Raw genomic sequence first — 19,756 nt, 5'->3', positions numbered from 1 at the left:
CCCCACCCCCCCCAGGCTTACTTTTAATGGCCAAGTTGGCTGGCTATCCACTAGAATTCATGCCCTTGTCACTGGGAAGCTGCCTAGGCAGAAACTACGCTTTCCAAGTTTTGCTTTCATCTGCGTGTGGCTAACAGAATGAGTGGAGTGACCAGGCCTAAGCCCAAAGTAGGTGTGCCTTCTACACAGTCCCCCTGTGCCAGCCAGATGCAGACAACTACCAGGCTAGGTGGAGCCCAAGGTGGAAGAAGCGCTGGTTCTGGATTACTGTGGAATGGAAAAGAGCTGCCCTCTAATAGGGTTACCTGCCTTGGACCATACCACGAGGAGAAACTTCTATGGGGTTTTTGCCATTATATCTTTTTTGGGCCCATTTGTTTCTACTCCTAGGGTTACTCTAACTCAAAGTGTAGTATTACTTTAACACGAATAAAACTTTGCTACCCGGATGTATTTTCCACTTACAGAATATTAAATCTATTATAAACTCTAGATAAAGAGCTAAGAAAGAACAGACAGCACTGAAGACTTTCAGTAGTAAGAATGTTGCTAAAACAGACTTTACCGCTGCCTACTCTTCAGTGACCAAATGAAATACTTCACAGTGATGTGGATAACATGAGGACAGCCTGGGGTGGGGTGGAGCTCAGAAGCTGACTACACGAGGGAAAGATATACCTGAACAATACCAAGAGTAGCAGATGTAACTGGATCAGAAAAATCACCACCAGGTGGAGAAACTCTAAATTTAAAAGAAGAAAAAGTCATTAGAAATGCTTATGGAAAATAACTTGTATATAAAAGCAATTTTTTGCAAGTCCATTTTAATGTAAATAACTTTAGAAATATGACCTTCGGAAAGAAAATGTTATACAAAAATCTTAAATAAAAACCAGTACTAAGTTGAAAATTAAGAATGACAACTATTAAACACCTTCTAGTTTGAGAAATGAGACAGATTTAATTATAATCTGTTTCACTATTCTAATCAAACAGATGAAACAGGAAGGAAGGAAAAGGTCTGAGAACAAAGTATGGCTTTATGTGGGGATCGTGAATCTTCACATTGTTTTTATCATGATACAGTCTTACCTTAACATGTCTATAATTTTCTAAATTATTTCTATGATATTGTGACTTGAATATAATAACTCAGTCAAGTCAAATCTATAGAACCATAACATGTAGAGATGACCTAAACATGTGCATTTTAAAGAGCTCCTTGGATGACTCAAGTGCAACCTTGGTTAAGAATCACTGCTCTCGGGCTTCCCTGGTGGCACAGTGGTTGGGAGTCCGCCTGCTGATGCAGGGGGCGTGGGTTCGTGCCCCAGTCCGGGAAGATCCCACATGCCACGGAGCGGCTGGGCCCGTGAGCCATGGCCGCTGAGCCTGCGTGTCTGGAGCCTGTGCTCCGCAACGGGAGAGGCCACAACAGTGAGAGGTCCGCGTACCACAAAAAAAAATAAAAAAATCACTGCTCTCAGGGGGGCTAAATATTGTCTCTTTAAAATAAATAACCTTTTTTCTTATGAAAAGTACAGTTTTGATACCTACGCTCCTACAATGCTGACACTCCCTTCTCTCTCAGGATTTCCAAGACATTTCACTCTGCCAGCTCGCTCATAGAATGAGGCCAGGCGGGCACCAAGATATGCAGGATATCCACTATCTGAAAAATGAAAAGAAATTTTAAGGAGCGGTTATAAGCCAGTCCCCAAATCCTAAAAGTCTTGCTTATATAATAAGCAATACAGAGACTTACCTGCAGGCATTTCAGCTAAGCGACCAGAGATTTCTCTAAGAGCCTCAGCCCATCTGGAGGTAGAGTCAGCCATCATACTGACGTGATAGCCCATGTCACGGAAATATTCTGACAGTGTAATTCCTAAATTGGGAAGAATATTACAAGTTATAATCCTATAAAGTATCATCCTGACTTTTTCACCCTTAAGAAAAATTTAAAGCAATAAGTTCCTAAGACTGCTAGCTGTTCACCATAATCTGTGCTGCTTCTTTTGGGCACACAGCTGAATTATATTGTCTAGCCTCCTCTGCATTTAGATGTGGCAAGTAACTGACCCCTATCTAATGGAATGTAAGAGTCATGTGTTCCACCACCAGGCAAGCCACACATCCTTCCATGCTACTTCTTCCTTCTGGTTTACTGAGAGGGCGAGAACTCCCAGGATCCATGCAAGATATGTGTCGAAATGAAAGAGCTCTTTTCAGCCTGCGTCCCAGCCCAAAAACGACAGAATAATGAAGATTGCCCGGATCATCTGAAATAAATGTCTATTATATTGAGCAATTATATGTTTGGGTTTATCATAGCCTAGTATACATTTTTAAAAGTAGGAAAAGACTTTCCTCCCATTCATTGTTGAGATAATTAGACATAGGCATCAAAAAATCCTCAACTAAAAAAAAAAAAAAAAAAAAAAAAAATCCTCAACTAATTAGCTTGTTTGATTATTTTTCAAAAGTAACAAATGTTATTAACGCGAGTAATAATCTTAATTATCCAGATCATTCTGCTATGCAGATTGGGTCCTCTCCTGTAAAATCACATACAGTAAACCACTTAGAAGAAGCTAATATACAGAAAGATGTCCTGGGTTCTACTTCCTATTCTGTCATTAATTTTAGCAAAATAACTTCATTTCCCAGGGTGGTTTCCTAATCTGTGAAAATGGAATAACTCTCACCCTATCTATCTACACATACCAGATGAAAAGATTTCTATAAATGCCCTCTGCAAAGTACAAAGTACTATACAACTCTAAGGTATTAGAAATGTATATTTGTTGCTACATCTTAAGCAACAGTAGATTCCAGCAAATCTACTGCCCTAATTCCCTTATTTTACCAGTAAAGAAACAGATGCTTATATAAGTAAAACAAAATAGTTGCTGGAAAACTCAGAACTTTACTATTTATCACATCCTTCAGAATAAAAAATACTGACTTAGGCTTCCAAAATATGATCCAAGGAACAAAGTCTTTAAGAAATCCACTTATCATTATTAAGGCTTAAAAAACACAGTAATTATCACATATTTCAATCTGATGGTAGAATCAGATCCTCTCTTATACAAATACGCTATGTCTCTGTGATAACATTCACTAATGCCTGTGTGTATATATTTATTAAAAAGACTTGACAGAAGAGACAGATACACATGACTAAACCTCAAAGAAGTCTCATAGACCACTTTCATAGACCTAAAGATATCAGTGCCTACAAGAAAAAAAAAAAAAAACCCTCAGACAAAAATCAAAAGATAAGCAAACTAGGACAATATCTGCAACTCATAACAGATGAAAGACTGATTTCAAAGAGCTTTACCAATCCATATGATAAACAGCTACTACCAATACAAAAATGGACAGAAGGCAGTTGTCAAATGGTGAATACACACAGAAAAGATGCTAGCTCACTGTAAGAAATACAGACCGAATAGGCATCTAATAAAGCAGGGATGGTAAAATGCTAATTATCAGATCTAGGTGTGGGGTACCTGGGTATTCACTGTAATATTCTTTCAACTTTTCTGTATGATAATGATCATAAGAAAGTATTGAAGAAATTAGCATTGGTGAGTATGTGAAGAAGCAGAATTCTTGTCCACTGTTATTCCTTTTGAAGAGCTATTAGAAACTAAAATCTATATTAACAGTTGTATTCTTAGCACTTTTACTTCTAAGAACTTACCTGACAAAAATACAAAGAAACATGCGCATAAAACATACAAAGCCACAGTGTAAAAAACATGCTTAAGAATGTTTTATGGTGTGAAGTTTGTGGGAGCAAAAAAATTATCAATAATCCGAGTGCCCCCTAAAAGGATGCTGGTTAAATAAATTACGATATATCCATACAAAGGGATACTGTGCAGCCATTTAAAAGAAGTAGGTAGACTTGTCCTAAAATAGCAGATGAGTATGTCACTTTCTCCTTCTTCTCATAAGAGTAACCACCAAACAAGGAGAATAAGAAATACAGAAACACAAACTCCATAGTCAAAAATTAGGGGCCATGTTTAGCTTCACAACAAAATAATGAGGAAAGCCAACTAAATGAGATAAAAAACAAACAAGGGGGTGGAAAGACACCAAGAATTCACCTGAGGCTGCACATCTCAGATTAAGCTTTTGCAAACCAGAAGGTACATCCTGAGGGGCAAAACAAAGAATCCGTTGTCTGGAACACAGTAAAAGGGGTACAGGGCTAGTGGCAGGGGTTCCTTGGACCCAGTTTGGCATCAAGGGGAAGTAGAGAGATGGGGACCCAAAAAAAAGGAAGGCACTCTTTTTCAGTAAGTAAAAAGTGAATGAGGCAGGGTAGAAGAGAAAGAATTCATTGTAAGTGGCCTTGTAGCTGCGGATTTTTGTTGGCAGGAAAGAAAAAGTAAAATAACTTACACAACTCTATGCTATAACAAACTTCACAGATTACCAGGAAGAATTCCTGCTACCCTGGACCACAGTAACAACCATTCCCTCCCATCTCCTGCAAAGATGAGTAATAGTAATAATAAACATCAGCACAGGAACAAAAATAAAAGAAAAAGAGAGACAGAAGAGCAGAGTACAACAATGAACCTGCCAAGAAACAAATGAAAACTGTGACCACAATTAATTAATAAAAGAAAATCTTAATATTGCATCCTACCACAAAATAAAAATCTCAAGGAGTATACAGTAAGATCACAAAAGATGTTTCATGAGCCAGCAGAACTCAGCAAAGAGCTAGAAGAACATAAAGACTTCACTGGAAGCAATACAAAGAATACACGTTGATTACCCTGTTAAAAAATGGATAAAAGGCTAAATAAAAAGAATTAGAGAGGAAATGATGCATATGGAAACAGCTAAAGGAGACGCTATATGTTTAGCTTCAAGAAGATAACCATAATGGAAAAGAAAAAGTTTCAGAAACCATTCTCAAAAATTTTCCAAAATAAAAGACATATTCATAGATTGAAAAGGTATACTATGTCTCAGGAAAAAATTATCAGAACTATCAATACTGGGATATATCCTAATAAAGTTATAAGACTTCAAGGTTAGGACTTCCCTGGTGGCGCCGTGGTTAAGAATCCGCCTGCCAATGCAGGGGACACTGTTTTGAGCCCTGGTCCGGGAAGATCCCACATGCCGCGGAGCAACTAAGCACGTGTGCCAGAACTACCGAACCTGAGCTCTAGAGCCCGCGAGCCACAACTACTGAACCCGTGTGCCACAAGTACTGAAGCCTGCGCACCTACAGTCCAAGCTCCAAAACAAGAGAAGACACTGCAATGAGAAGCCCGTGCAACGCAATGAAGAGTAGCCCTCACTTGTGGCAACTAGAGAAAGCCCGTGCGCAGCAACGAAGACCCAACAATGAAGGTCTGACGCAGCCAAAAAATAAGTAAATAAAAAAAAGAAGACTTCAAAGTTAAAGAGACATTCCTTTGGGTAAAAAGAAAAATCACCTATAAAAGGAAAAAAAAGTAGGCCAGCGTCAGATCTCTCCCCAGCACTTAATGCTGAAATAAGAGTTCTCTAGGCAAGAAATACTGATCAAAAAATTTTATACTCTGCCAAACTGTTAAAATTTAAAGGCAGCTGAAAAAACCCAGACTTACAAAGAAACAAGAATTCAAATTTTGTCCAACCATGAAACAAATGGAAAAACTGTAGTCAAGGGACTGCCAGTGGGCATGACTCCATTTCACTAGGTCTAAGGCTAATACAAATACTGGATTTATGGTTATAGAACAGAATACGAACATTATAAATCCTGAAAATGTAGAAATCAAAGCACCAAAAGCTGGATGGAAGTGGGAGCAAAGATGGAAGATAATACATAAACATACTGATATTCAAAGTATTACAGTTCAAAGCTGATAATTCAAGTTATAGAGATACAGATATATTCAGAGATAGAGCAATGGTAAAACATGTAATGAAGAAAGGAAAACCAGTAGTAGAAGATACATCATTTTAAAGTCATCAAAAAGATTGTGGCAGCTCTATTAATGTCTTAAATTGACATATTCTCAAGATATAATAATATGTGAAATATTAAAAAAAATATTCTAGGAACATGGTTGTGTGTATGTACTTTAGAATGAAAGAAAAGTTCTTTGGAAAAGAAAAAGTTTGGTGCTAGATTTAAACTTAAGAACAGATATGTTAATCACTTTTATTCCAATTCATATACTCACCAGTATAAATAGAGGCTTCTCTAGCAGCAACAGGCATATTAGAGGTATTGGCTACCAACGCTGTCCTCTTCATAATTGACTCTACCTTACCATCAACTTCCATCGTGAGCTAGAGGCAAGCAATCTATTAGTGATCCCTAGAACATTCAGTCCCCTTTTCACAACTTGTTTATATTTAATCCCTCTTATAATCTGTATTCCCAAAGCCATATTCCCATCACTCCAACCTCTTCCCTCTATCCCACTGTGTGGTAAAGAAAACAGCCAGTATTTCCATTTCATAAATGAAGCCCATTATTTTATGGAAAAAGGAATATTACTACAGTAACCTAGTAGATCATATAAAGGCTATGTAAATTCACACCTATAAATATTTTGCCTATTGTATCTTTCTCCCAATAACTGAAAACCACCAGACCACAAAAAGAAACTTTCAAGTGTTTCACTGAAAAATTCAAATTCGTCTCCTTGAGTATACAAACTGAATCACAGATATAATTAGAAAAATTCCTTAAAAGATCCTTGACAAATGAGAGCATTGCTCCAGATTCAACACAAAGCTTTATTAATTGCCAATTAAAGTTGATTAGTGGTATTTTCTCTAGATTAGTATTGGAAGCGTTACAAATACAGACCTCTGGGAAGTCCCGGAGGACTTCAGACATCTCATTTCCTCTCTCACCACATCCTACGTAGATGATCACATCACTGTTGGAATACTTGGATAGAGACTGCGATATCACCGTCTTTCCACAGCCAAAAGCCCCAGGGATTGCAGTAGTTCCTCCCTGTACACATCTATACCAATAAAACAAGCACGGATTACTTTACTCACTAATACATACCAATAAATAAAGTAGGTAAGTGACACAGAAATACAAGTTAAAGAACGAAAGCACTTTATAATACTGTCATCTGTATCTATATATGTACTTACAAAGATAGATATACAGATAGATATATAACAATTGCTCCCCTAGTTTCCACCTATAGTAGTATATGTTGTTTATTATAAATTAATCATTTCTATCATCTTTAATAGCGAAAAGTGAAAGTATATTCCATAAGGTAACTGGGGAAGAGGAATATGAAAATAAATAAAATAGCACTAATGATATTCTGAATGCTTAAATAAATTAGTTTATGAAAGGACAATGTAAGAATTAAAGCTGAAAGAAAAATATAAACACTTTGAAAGTTGTCTTCTGAGGTAAAAAATAAGATCTAAGAAATTCCTATCTTGTCACAGAGGTTAATAAATGAAGACTTTTGTTAAGGTGTTAAGTCAACCCCCTTTTACCCATTCAATAACGATTTATGAGGTACTTCCAAGGTACTACAAACTACGCTTGGAGATGCTGGAGAGACAACAGCGGAGAAAATAGCCATGTTTCTGTATTCAAAGAGCTCACATTCCAGGGGAGTCAACTGGAGAGTCAGCTTGTGATTACAGTACCATTTGCACCACTTTCAAACTTTCCCTAAAAAGGGTCAGTGGAGAGTGAAATCCCATTAAGGGCAGAAGGAAGTTAAGAGCAGAGGGAAGTGAATGTCACAGGTGTGTTTGTGTGTGCGGGTGAATGTGTGTGTCAGGCAGGAGTGTCCGGGCAGGAGAAATGAGACATAATGCTAAGGGAAATTCCTTGGTAACAGTGTGTTTTATCATAAAATTCACACAAACACTGCATCGTTAATAATAATAACAGACTTTTCTCATATGAAACTAATACGCATTAAAATGTTTTCTCCTTCAAACCTTTCAGTGACTCTGATACACTAAGAAGGCATGTCCATTCAGCCTATGGCTTTGTATACGTCTTTCAAATCACCTTTAAGCCAGGGTGGGGAGGCAAGGCTGGGTGTGCCCCACTTTAGAAGTTCAACAATCCAATGTGAAAAGTGCTATCATAGAGACCATCCAAGGTTTGTGGGAGTACACAGGAAGGAGTACAAAGTCTGACACTGGATGGGAGTGGGATTAGGAAATTCTTTCCGAAAGAAGCTAAGACCTGAAAGAAAATAGAAATTAGCCAGATACAGGGAAATAACATTCCACATAGAGGGAATAGAATGCCCAAAGGTCCAGGGGCAAGAGGGAGCATTGCTTGAAGAATTAAAAGTCCTTCGTTAAGCCTGGAAGATGGTGTATAAGGAAGCAGTTGGGCAGACAAGTGGCTGAGACAATACTGGAAGGTAAGCAACAGCCAGATCATGGGTGGCTTTGTAAGGAGTTAAGGAGTGTGTGTTTGTCTTGAGAGCAATAAAGAGCTCTGAAGGGTTTCAAGCAATATTGTGCAGGATCACATATGTGCTTTAGTTGGATCACTATGTAATATGGACAACCACTTGGAAAGAAGGCAAAACTGAAGACGGGAAGTCTGATTAAATGAGTTTATTACAGGAATTAGGGTAAGGTCCTTAATTATAGTCATGGAGTAGAGATGACAGATGCAGATAAAAAACATTTAGGGAATAGAATAACAGCATTAGTTCACTAATTAGATGTGGGAGGGTAAAAATGATACTTGAGAGAAGTCATAGCTTTTAGATTAGGCATTCACTGGATGTATGATAATGACATTGGTTGAGAGAGGCAGCAAAGTTTCAAGGAAAGGAGTGGTGATTAAGATGATGATTTTAGTTTTAAACATACTGACTTTGAGGCACCTATAAGATATTCAAAAGGAGAGGTATAATCAGAAGTGGATGTATGAGTCTGGAACTCAGAAGAGATCTGGGATGAAGATACAGGTTTAGAAATCATCATATATAGATGAACATTTAAGTCTCGAGAGAGAATGAAGTCATCCACAGAGGGTAAGACGTATAATGAGGAATGAAAGAATTACTACATCACTGCTTCAGTCTTTTCTGTGAATTAAATGATAAAGTTATCTGTTAAAAGTAAAGCAGGGTATGGTAATGCCTAAGATTTAAAGAGAAAGGAGGTTTTTAAGCAGGTGATGAAGAAAATGGCAAAGAGCAGACTACAAAGTAAGAAAGATTGCTGGGTAGCATAAAGAACCCAGTTGATGTTAGAAGTCATCAATTTATAGTGACACCAATCTACTAATTCTAGGATAACTTAAGAAAAATAGTTATATTATTTTGGCACAGATTTCCTTCTGGAAATTTCATTTTTTCAGAAAGTTTTAGAAATAATGCTTTCCTTTTGCAACTGTGAAAAAATAAATTTTCTTCAACAGTTTGATTCTCTAAATAAGCACTGGTAAAATATATTTCTCTAGATAAAATGTATTAAAGGATTAGCACATAAAATCTTTATCTACAAAGAAGTGAAACAATAAGCACATATAATAACTCTGAGGGAAAACCACGGGACACAAATCAAACTTACGGAAAAAGGGCATCAAGGACTCTCTGGCCAGTCAACAGAGGATGATTAGCTGGCAACTTCTCAGTGACAGGCCGAACCTGACGTACAGGCCATACTTGGACCATGCTGAACTTCTCCTTTATACCTTCAAATTCAAGCTCCAACACAACATCCTACAAAAATACAGCAGGACTTTAAGTACATCATAAACATTTCTTCCTCTAAAATCAAAGTAACGCCAGATTTCTCTTGGGGGGTTAGGGAGGTGGTATGTGGAAGTGGGGAGGGAGATTTACACTTTTTTATTGTAAATCTTTACATACTGTTCTAATTTTTTTTAAACCAGGTGCATTATTACTATTTTAATGATTTTTTTAAAAAGCTTAGAAGTTTTGGAGAAAGGAGTATCTCAAGTAATAGAGGGATAGTTAAATAAATTACATGAATATGCATAGGAAAAATTCTTGAAGGGTACAGAAGATACTCCTGGGACTGAGGGAGGGAAGAAATGAAAGCTTTCATAATTTATTTTCCATTCTTTATTTTGCTTACTTTATTATAATGCTCTTACACTGCTTTAATGAAAAATACTAATCTATTAAGAACCCTAACATATTTAATAAAGTTAAATATTTTAGATTATTTACAAAAGCAAAAAGATAATGAGTAATACGCTAACATTTGTGAACACTGAGATGGTTTTAACTGTTCACAAACAATCTCAAAGTCCATAGATCTATAGAAATCTGTAATCTTGTTGATGCATGAATCTGAACTGTCTACTTCAGGGTTTTCTTTCAAGTATAGGTGAGTCTCTAAGCTAGTGAGTAAGGTTAGCTGACTGCCCAGAATCCCAATTTAATTCTTTTGCTCTGTATATGTTGTAGAGCACAGACTGATTCTTGTGAAATGATTAGAAAATTATTATCTTTTATCATATTTTATTGGGAAAAAATTATATGCTATAATGATCTTCTCAATAAAGCTATCTTCATACCCACAAAGATTATCATGCACCTACTGTACTTGGTATGATGTGACTATCAATAACATAAAAGGACTAAGTTTTAAGTGGCTCACCCAGAGTAAGAACTTATATAATCCATTCTACAATTCATTATGTGAATAGAGACTGACAAAAAGATCAAAGTCTATTCTATGCCTAAAGAATCAGAGGTTTAAATAATGTAGCATAAGTTAAGAAGGTAGGAAAATACTATACTAGCTATTTCTCTTCAAAAAGAAATAATATATTTTGCTTTTTGTATTCCCAAGCTCAAGTTTTAAAGAAAAAAATCTTAAATAAAAAAATAATTATGGGAGTAACTTAAAACATACACATTAAATACGAATTCTGTAACCATTCAGAGTACTAAAACTGGGCAACTGTCACATATAAGGGGGGCCACTCTTGTGAGATAAAGTTTATATGATACTTACAGAGGTATCGTAATTTCCAGGTGGAGCAACGTAAGTGACAGTTCCTCTGTTTCGTGGGGGCAACATGATTTTGTGTTTGATGAGTGAGTTCTCGTTGACAATTCCATAAATATCTCCACCAGTGATGTGACTACCAACCTAGAGAACAAATGCACTTGTTTAATGTTCAAATAAATGTCAAACCATTTAATGTTTAATAAACGTCAAGCAGACTCACCCTTGCTATTATTTAAATCATTTGCTTCACTTATCAATAGAACACATTTGTTCTATAATCCTTCTAGTGGAGCTAAAAAAAAGATGTAAACTATGCTTCTATGGTCTATTTTTATTTTGACTAAGAGTACAAAATAGTTCAGTAAACACTCTTTTCACATTCTTTCGCCAATTTTAGAAATTTAGGTTACAAAGACATACCCGTAGGTTTTTGCAAGGTGTGAAATCCCATTTGACATCTCTGCTAAGAGCAGACACATTTACTCCTCTGGGAATGTAAATACTTTGAGTCTGACTGCTGATATCCGACAAAGGTCTTTGAATACCATCAAAAATGGCTCCCATAATGCCAGGACCAAGCTCTACTGAGAGGGGTTTACCAGTGCGGAGTACAGGATCTCCAACAGACACACCAGCTGGAAATGGCAGTTGAGAAAAACTCACTATGAAAGATTAGAGATACTATAAAAAGGAGATACCACAGTTTAACAGGAAATGATACATAAGGCGCTAAACCTGCGATTCTCAAACTTTTAGTCCACAGCATCCTTAGTGTTTCAGTAACTTTTTCATAGTGACCTACAACAAAAGATATATATATATATATATAAATATATATATATAATTCCATCTATTAAATAATTATGTCCAAACATCTTAATATATGTGTATGTCCTAACAACTAAGTGGTACTTTGAAAAACTGAAAGAAAAAAGAACATTTTAATTTCATTATAAAATAATCTCAATTCTTAAAAATGGGATTTATGTGCCTGTTGGGTATTCTACAATTTCCAAACCTTGGAGTCAGATTGAATGCTCATCCCACATCATTTTTGTATGACACTTGGTTTTTAGCTTAGCAATTGCCAAAACTCAGCTTCACAAAGATATGATACCATCGACAAGAATATAGTACAGTCAAATAATAAAAGTGTTTATTATCTCAAGCTACTAGTTCTCATGGTGTCTGACAAAATGTCTAATATCCCCGTGTTTACCGTAAAACCTTAAAATATCCTGGGGCACCCACGTGAGTTTGCTGCAGCTGCCCAGAGTGCCCTGGGGCACAGTTTAGGAACCACAGGCTTAAAAATAGAAGCAAAAGCCTCTCCATCATACTTTGTTTCAACTATACTGGTGAGGAGTATCAGTTCCCTAAAAAGGATATTAGGACCTGGACAAAAACTTAAACTCTTAAGACTAAGAAACAACCAAAAAAATCTTTAGACTTAACAATCATTAAGGGATTTATTAATAAATGTTGGTATATTCGTAAGCTGGAATTCTATGTAGACGTAAAAAAGACTAGGCACTTCTACAAATTTTTCAAGAAAGATCTTCAAAATATATTTTCATTTCCAATATTTGATTATGAAATATTTCAAACCTACAGCAAAGCTGAAAGAATTTTACAGTGATCTACCATAAACATTGTACTATATTTATCACATATTTATCCATCTTCCACCATACATATATTTTTAAGTGAAAAAAACAAGGTGCAGAACAGTGCATATAATATGCTATCTTTTGGGGAAAAAAGGAAATAAAAATAAAAATATATATTTATATTGGTTCATACAGCAAACTAGAAGGATACAGAATAAATGGAACTAACAAAATGGGCTGCATGAATGCATGTCTGTTTTGAAAATTGGCCAAATACAGGATAACAAAGGCAGAGCGGGTTCTCACTATACACATGGTCATTTGTTTATTTTAAGTCTTCAAGCCATGTAGAAGACTAAATAAAAGATAAACCTAACAATAGAAAAAAATCCTTTTGATTAGTGATGATTTCATAGCTATGAAGACTCTTAATTTTATTAAAAATTTCAAATTAAAAATTTTAATTTTATTAAAAAATTTCAGATTTTGTTTAGAATTAGCATTCCAATACTGACAGAGAGAACAGGTACCATAGCATATATTTTAGTATAGCAAAAAAGCTGTACCAAATAAAACTTAATTAAGTAGCCAAAGAAGTAATGCTGATCCTGAGAATAAGAGCAATGAAATATTAAGAGCAATGAAAGGTCAGGAGATAATACTAATTTCTTAAAATAAGAGCACTAATTCTTAGTACCTTTCTTCAATAAACTCCTATATATCAGGTTTCTTCAAAACACCAATATTCTACGTTTCTGATACCATTGGTGCTGCTTATACCTTTGCCATAAATCTTTCAAGTCTGATTTATAGAAAATGGCTAGAAATTGAACCAAAAAGGATACAGGTTTCTTCATACACCTGGATAGTGGCCATGTCACCCTCCAATCGGATAATCTCTCCAACCAACTCATTGTGGCCTACTCGCACCAGTTCATACATGGCTGCACCTGCCATGTCACAAGCTGTAACCACTGAAAAGAACAAATGAGTATTAAGATAATTAAAACATCCAATAAATCCTATAATACACTTCTCTCATATATTCACAGGAAAAATAAAATACCTACTATGGAACACACTATCTCATAAAAAGACAGTTTTAAAAAATTATACTTGATTTAAAATACTGTGTTAGCCGCAGAAATACAAAGCATCCTAAGAGGCTACTACAAGCAACTCTATGCCAATAAAATTGACAACCTGGAAGAAATGTTAGAAAGGTATAGCCTTCCATGACTGAACCAGGAAGAAACAGAAAATATGAACAGACCAATCACAAGTAATGAAATTGAAACTGTGATTAAAAATCTTCCAACAAACAAAAGTCCAGGACAGATGGCTTTGCAGGTGAATGCTACCAAACATTTAGAGAAGAGCTAACACCCATCCTTCTCAAACTCTTTCAAAAAAGTGCAGAGGAAAGAATACTCCCAAACTCATTCTATGAGGCCACCATCACCCCGATACCAAAACCAGACAAAGATACTATAAAAAAAGAAAATTACAGGCCAATATCACTGATGAATAGAGATGCAAAAATCCTCAACAAAATACTAGCAAACAGAATCCAACAACACATTAAAAGGATTACAACATGATCAAGTGGGATTTATCCCAGGGATGCAAGGATTCTTCAATATATGCAAATCAATCAAGGTGATACACCATAGTAACAAACTGAAGAATAAAAACCATATGATCATCTCAATAGATGCAGAAAAAGCCTCTGACAAAATTCAACACCTAGTCATGATAAAAACTCTCCAGAAAGTGGGCATAGAGGGAACCTACCTCAACATAATAAAGACCATATATGACAAACTGACAGCAAACATCATTCTCAATGGTGAAAAACTGAAAGCATTTCTTCTAAGATCAGGAACAAGACAAGGATAACCACTCTCACCACCATTATTCAACAGAGTTTTGGAATTCCTAGCCACAGCAATCAGAGAAGAAAAAGAAATAAAAGGAATACAAATTGGAAAAGAAGAAGTAAAACTGTCACTGTTTGCAGGTGACATGATCCCATACATAGTGAATCCTATACATGCCACCAGCAAACTATTAGAGATAATCATTAATTTGGTAAAGTTGCAGGATACAAAATTAATGCACAGAAATCTCTTGCATTCCTATACACTAACAACGAAAGATCAGAAAGAGAAATTAAGGAAACAATCCCATTCACCACTGCAACAAAAAGACTAAAATACCTAGGAATAAACCTACCTAAGGAGGCAAAAGACTTGTATGCAGAAAACTATAAGACACTGATGAAAGAAATCAAACATGACACAAACAGATGGAGAGATATACCATGTTCTTGGATTGGAAAAATCAATCGTGTGAAAATGTCTATACTACCCAAAGCAATCTACAGATTCAATGCAATCCCTATCAAATTACCAGTGGCATTTTTTACAGAACTAGAACAAAAAATCTTAAACTTGGTATGGAGACCCCGAACAGCCAAAGCAGTCTTGAGGGAAAAAAAAGGAGCTGGAGGAATCAGACTCCCTGACATCAGACTATACTACAAAGCTACAGTAATCAAGACAATATGGTACTGGCACAAAAACAGAAATATAGATCAATGGAACAGGATAGAAAGCCCAGAGATAAACCCATGCACCTATGTTCAACTAATCTATGACAAAGGAGGCAAGGATATACAATGGAGAAAAGACAGTCTCTTCAATAAGTGGTGCTGGGAAAACTGGACAGCTACATGTAAAAGAATAAAATTAGAACACTCCCTAACACCATAGACAAAAATAAACTCAAAGTGGATTAAAGACCTAAATGTAAGACCAGACACTATAAAACTCTTGGAGGAAAACACAGGAAGACCATTCTTTGACATAAATCACAGCAAGATCTTTTTTGATCTACCTCCTAGAGTAATGGAAAGAAAAAAAAATAAACAAATGGGACCTAATGAAACTTAAAAGCTTTTGCAAAGCAAAGGAAACCATAAACAAGACGAAAAGACCACCCTCAGAATGGGAGAAAATATTTGCAAACAAATCAACGGACAAAGGATTAATCTCCAAGATATATGAACAGCTTATGCAGCTCAATATTAAAAAAACAAACAACCCAATCAAAAAGTGGGCAGAAGACCTAAATAGACATTTCTCCAAAGAAGACATACACATGGCCAAGAAGCACATGGAAAGCTGCTCAACATCAGTAATTATCAGAGAAATTCAAATGAAAACTACAATGAGGTATCACCTCACACCAGTTAGAATGGGCATCATCAGAAAATCTACAAACAACAAATGCCGGACAGGGTGTGGAGAAAAGGGAACCCTCTTGCACTGTTGGTGGGAATGTAAATTGATACAGCCACTATGCAGAACAGTATGGAGGTTCCTTAAAAAACTAAAAATAGAATTACCATGACCCTGCAATCCCACTACTGGGCAAATACCCAGAGAAAACCATAATTCAAAAGGACACATGCCCCCCAGTGTTCATTGTAGCACTATTTACAATAGCCAGGTCATGGAAGCAACTTAAATGCCCATAGACAGACAAGTGGATAAAGAAGATATGGTACATATATACAATGGAATATTACTCAGCCATAAAAAGGAATAAAATTGGGTCATTTGTAGAGACGTGGATGGATCTAGAGACTGTCATACAGAGTGAAGTAAGTCAGAAAGAGAAAAACAAATATCATATATTAACGCATTTATGTGGAACCTAGAAAAATGGTACAGATGAACCTGTTTGCAGGGCAGAAATAGAGACACAGATGTAGAAGACAAATGTATGGACACCAAGGGGCTAAAGTGGGGGGTGTGGGGTGGTGGTGGGCTGAATTGGGAGATTGGGATTGACATGTATACACTGATGTGTATAAAATGGACTACTAATAAGAACCTGCTGTATAAAAAAATAAATAAAATAACATGCAAAAATTCAAAGAAGTATATAAAAAAATAAAATACTGTGTTAGTTTCAAGTGTACAGCAAATGATTCAGTTATATACTTTTTTTTCAGATTACTTTACATTTATAGATTATTACAATATATGGAATATCATTCCCTGTGCTATACAGAAAATCCTTGTTGCTTATCTATTTCATGCACAATAGTTTGGATCTTAATCCCATACTCCTAATTTGTCCTCTCCTGCTTCCCTCTCCCTTTTGGTAACCATAAATTTGTTTTCTATGTCTGTGAGTCTGTTTCATATACAGATTTATTTGTATTATTTTTTAGATCCCACATCTTAGTGATATCATACAATATTTGTCTTTGACTTACTTCACTAAGTATAATATTCTCTAGGTTCATCCATGTTGCTGCAAATGGCAATATTTCATTCTTTTTATGGCTGAGTAATATTCCATTGTATATATATACCATATCTTCTTAAGCCAATCATCTGTTGACGGGTACTTAGTTTGCTTCTATGTCTTGCCTACTGTAAATAGTGATGCTATGAACATTGGGGTAGATGCATCTTTCGAATTAAGAGTTTTCCTCTTTGCTGGACATGTACCCAGAAGTAGGACTGCTGAATCATATGGTAGCTCTATTTTCAGTTTTCTAAGGAACATCCATATTGCTTTCCATAGTAGCTACACCAATTTACATCCCCACCAACAGTGTAGGAGGGTTTGCTTTTCTCCACATCCTCTTCAGCATTTATTATTTGCAGACTTTTTTGATGACAGCCATTCTAACTGCTTTGAGAAGATACCTCACTGTCGTTTTGATCTTCATTTCTCTAATAATTAGTGATGTTGAACATCTTTTTATATGCCTGTTGGTCAGCTATGTGCCTTCTTTGGTAAAATGTCTATTTAGGTCTTCTGCCCATTTTTTTTTTTTTCTGCCCATTTTTTTTTTTTTTTTTTTTGCGGTACGCGGGCCTCTCACCGCCGTGGCCTCTCCCATTGCGGAGCACAGGCTCCGGAAGCGCAGGCCCAGCGGCCGTGGCTCACGGGCCCAGCCGCTCCACGGCACGTGGCATCCTCCCGGACTGGGGCACGAACCGGCGTCCCCTGCATCGGCAGGCGGACTCCCAACCACTGCGCCACCAGGGAAGCCCTCTGCCCATTTTTTGATTGAGTTGTTTGGTTTTTCGATATTGAGTTGCATGAGCTGTTTGTATATTTTGGAGATTAACCCTTCGTCAGTCACATCATCTGCAAATACTTTCTTCCATTCCATATGTTGTCTTTTCGTTTTTTTGATCAAAAGACACATTTTTAGGGACTTCCCTGGTGGCGCAGTGTTTAAGAACCCACCTGCCAATGCAGGGGACACAGGTGAGATCCCTGGTCTGGGAAGATCCCACATGCCATGGAGCAACTAAGCCTGTACGCCACAACTACTGAGCCTGCACTCTAGAGCCCACGTGCTGCAACTACTGAGCCCACGTGCTGCAACTACTGAAGCCTGTGCGCCTAGAGCCCGTGCTCTGCACCAGGAGAAGCCACTGCAATGAGAAGCCTGTGCACCACAACAAAGAGTAGCCCCTGCTCGCTGCAACTAGAGGAAGCCCGCACGCAGCAATGAAGACCCAACGCAGCCAAAAAAAAAAAAGAGACATTTTTAGCATATGACATAGTTGGGGTAAACAATAAACTTTGTTAGGCTAAAGATTACTTATTTACATAATATACATGAAAACTATATTCATTTTGAAGTTCTATATGACAAACTCTTACCTAGTAGCATTGAGGCAAGTTTTGATCAACCTAGGTTGCTATAATATATGGAATGATGGGTTTTGGAACAATAGTAGTAAAAAAAACCCTTAAAACTAAAATGAGCACAAGAGCTTTAGCTAGTTGCATGATAGAATGCCACACAATTATCAGTTTGCTGTGTTGTCACCATCGCTTTGAGAAATATTATATAAAACAACATCTTTACTTTCTAACACTTTATACCAGTGGTTCTTAAAACTCTTCTGGAACTAAGACTCTTGATAAACTAATGACAGATCTATCTAGAAAACCTCCCATTTGCATCAAAAATTTGTTTCATACCCCACAGGATGTTTATTTCATATCCCATAGGACATTTATAATCAGTCACCACCACTGGGTGAAATCCTAATTAAAAATCCCTATTTCTTATAAATACTGAACTAGAATTTACACTTATTATTTTGGTTTATTTATTTGTTTGTTTGTTTGTTTATTTATGGCTGAGTTGGGTCTTCATTGCTGTGCGCGGGCTTTCTCTAGTTGCGGTGAGCAGGGGCTACTCTTTGTTGCGGTGCACAGGCTTCTCATTGCGGTGGCCTGTCCTTGTTGCAGAGCACAGGCTCTAGGGCATGCAGGCTTCAGTAGTTGTGGCACACGGGCTCAGCAGTTGTAGCTCGTGGGCTCTGGGGCGCAGGCTCAGTAGTTGTGGTGCACGGGCTTAGTTGCTCCACGGCATGTGGGATCTTCCGGGACCAGGGATGGAACCTGCGTCCCCTGCATTGGCAGGCACATTTTTAACCATTGCACCACCAGAGAAGTCCTGATCATGTTGTCTAGTAAGGAAAAATTACTTTTCTGGAAGGAGGGGAATGTTGTACATTTTCAGATATGTAGAAATAAGTCTTTTTTTTAAAATTAAGGAATCCACTTCTATGACTGTCATGAAGCCCAGGCTGAGTTAACAGTGACAAGTTATGGAAGTAACAACATCCCACTCTGGACTTTCTGGTTATAACCACTGTCTTCTCTCTCTAACCTCAACCTCTCTACATCTACCTCTCTTTGTCTCTCTATCAGACTCATGAGGCCTCAATCCCTGCCCTCCTATTCCTGGAAGATGCCAAAGCCAGCTATGTAAGAGGCCTTTTCAGGAGAAGACGACTTCTGTCTTCCCAGAAGACAAAGCCTCTACTGTGCTTTATGAGGCGGATAGCAACCCCAAACCACAGATAGGTTGGGACCTGCGCAGGCCTCAATGGAATAAGTCTATTTTAATATTTAGCCTTCTGATACAATTAATTAGATCTATGAATTAGGTAATATTCGAGTGAAAACTATTAAGGTGTTAATATTTATTTAACATTGAACAATGGAAATTTATTAATTTTTTAAATACTTACCTCTGAACCTATATATAAGAATAGTTAAGATGCACCAAAATACCAGAGATCACTAACGTTTGAAATCATATT

General features: G+C 36.8%; 1 protein-coding gene across 2 annotated transcripts in view; it reads right to left on the bottom strand.

The window, feature by feature from the left end:
- Window positions 1-19,756, bottom strand: part of ATP6V1A (ATPase H+ transporting V1 subunit A) — a 52,913-nt gene that overhangs the window by 6,646 nt on the left and 26,511 nt on the right. For both annotated transcript variants that reach the window (XM_029214790.1, XM_029214791.1), the window contains exons 3-11: window positions 13,445-13,573; window positions 11,410-11,624; window positions 10,993-11,130; window positions 9,574-9,725; window positions 6,851-7,013; window positions 6,216-6,324; window positions 1,766-1,888; window positions 1,558-1,672; window positions 679-742 (exon numbers count right to left, since the gene is read on the bottom strand). In XM_029214790.1, coding sequence (XP_029070623.1) covers window positions 679-742; window positions 1,558-1,672; window positions 1,766-1,888; window positions 6,216-6,324; window positions 6,851-7,013; window positions 9,574-9,725; window positions 10,993-11,130; window positions 11,410-11,624; window positions 13,445-13,573 — 1,208 coding nt within the window. The remainder of the gene's footprint in view (window positions 1-678; window positions 743-1,557; window positions 1,673-1,765; window positions 1,889-6,215; window positions 6,325-6,850; window positions 7,014-9,573; window positions 9,726-10,992; window positions 11,131-11,409; window positions 11,625-13,444; window positions 13,574-19,756) is intronic.

The sequence above is a fragment of the Monodon monoceros genome, unplaced genomic scaffold (assembly GCF_005190385.1).
Source record: "Monodon monoceros isolate NGI ecotype Baffin Bay Population unplaced genomic scaffold, NGI_Narwhal_1 Super_Scaffold_11, whole genome shotgun sequence".
Classification (NCBI taxonomy): Eukaryota; Metazoa; Chordata; class Mammalia; order Artiodactyla; family Monodontidae; genus Monodon; species Monodon monoceros.
Note: the sequence above shows the minus strand (reverse complement) of the source record. Positions and strands in the feature narration are given on the sequence as shown.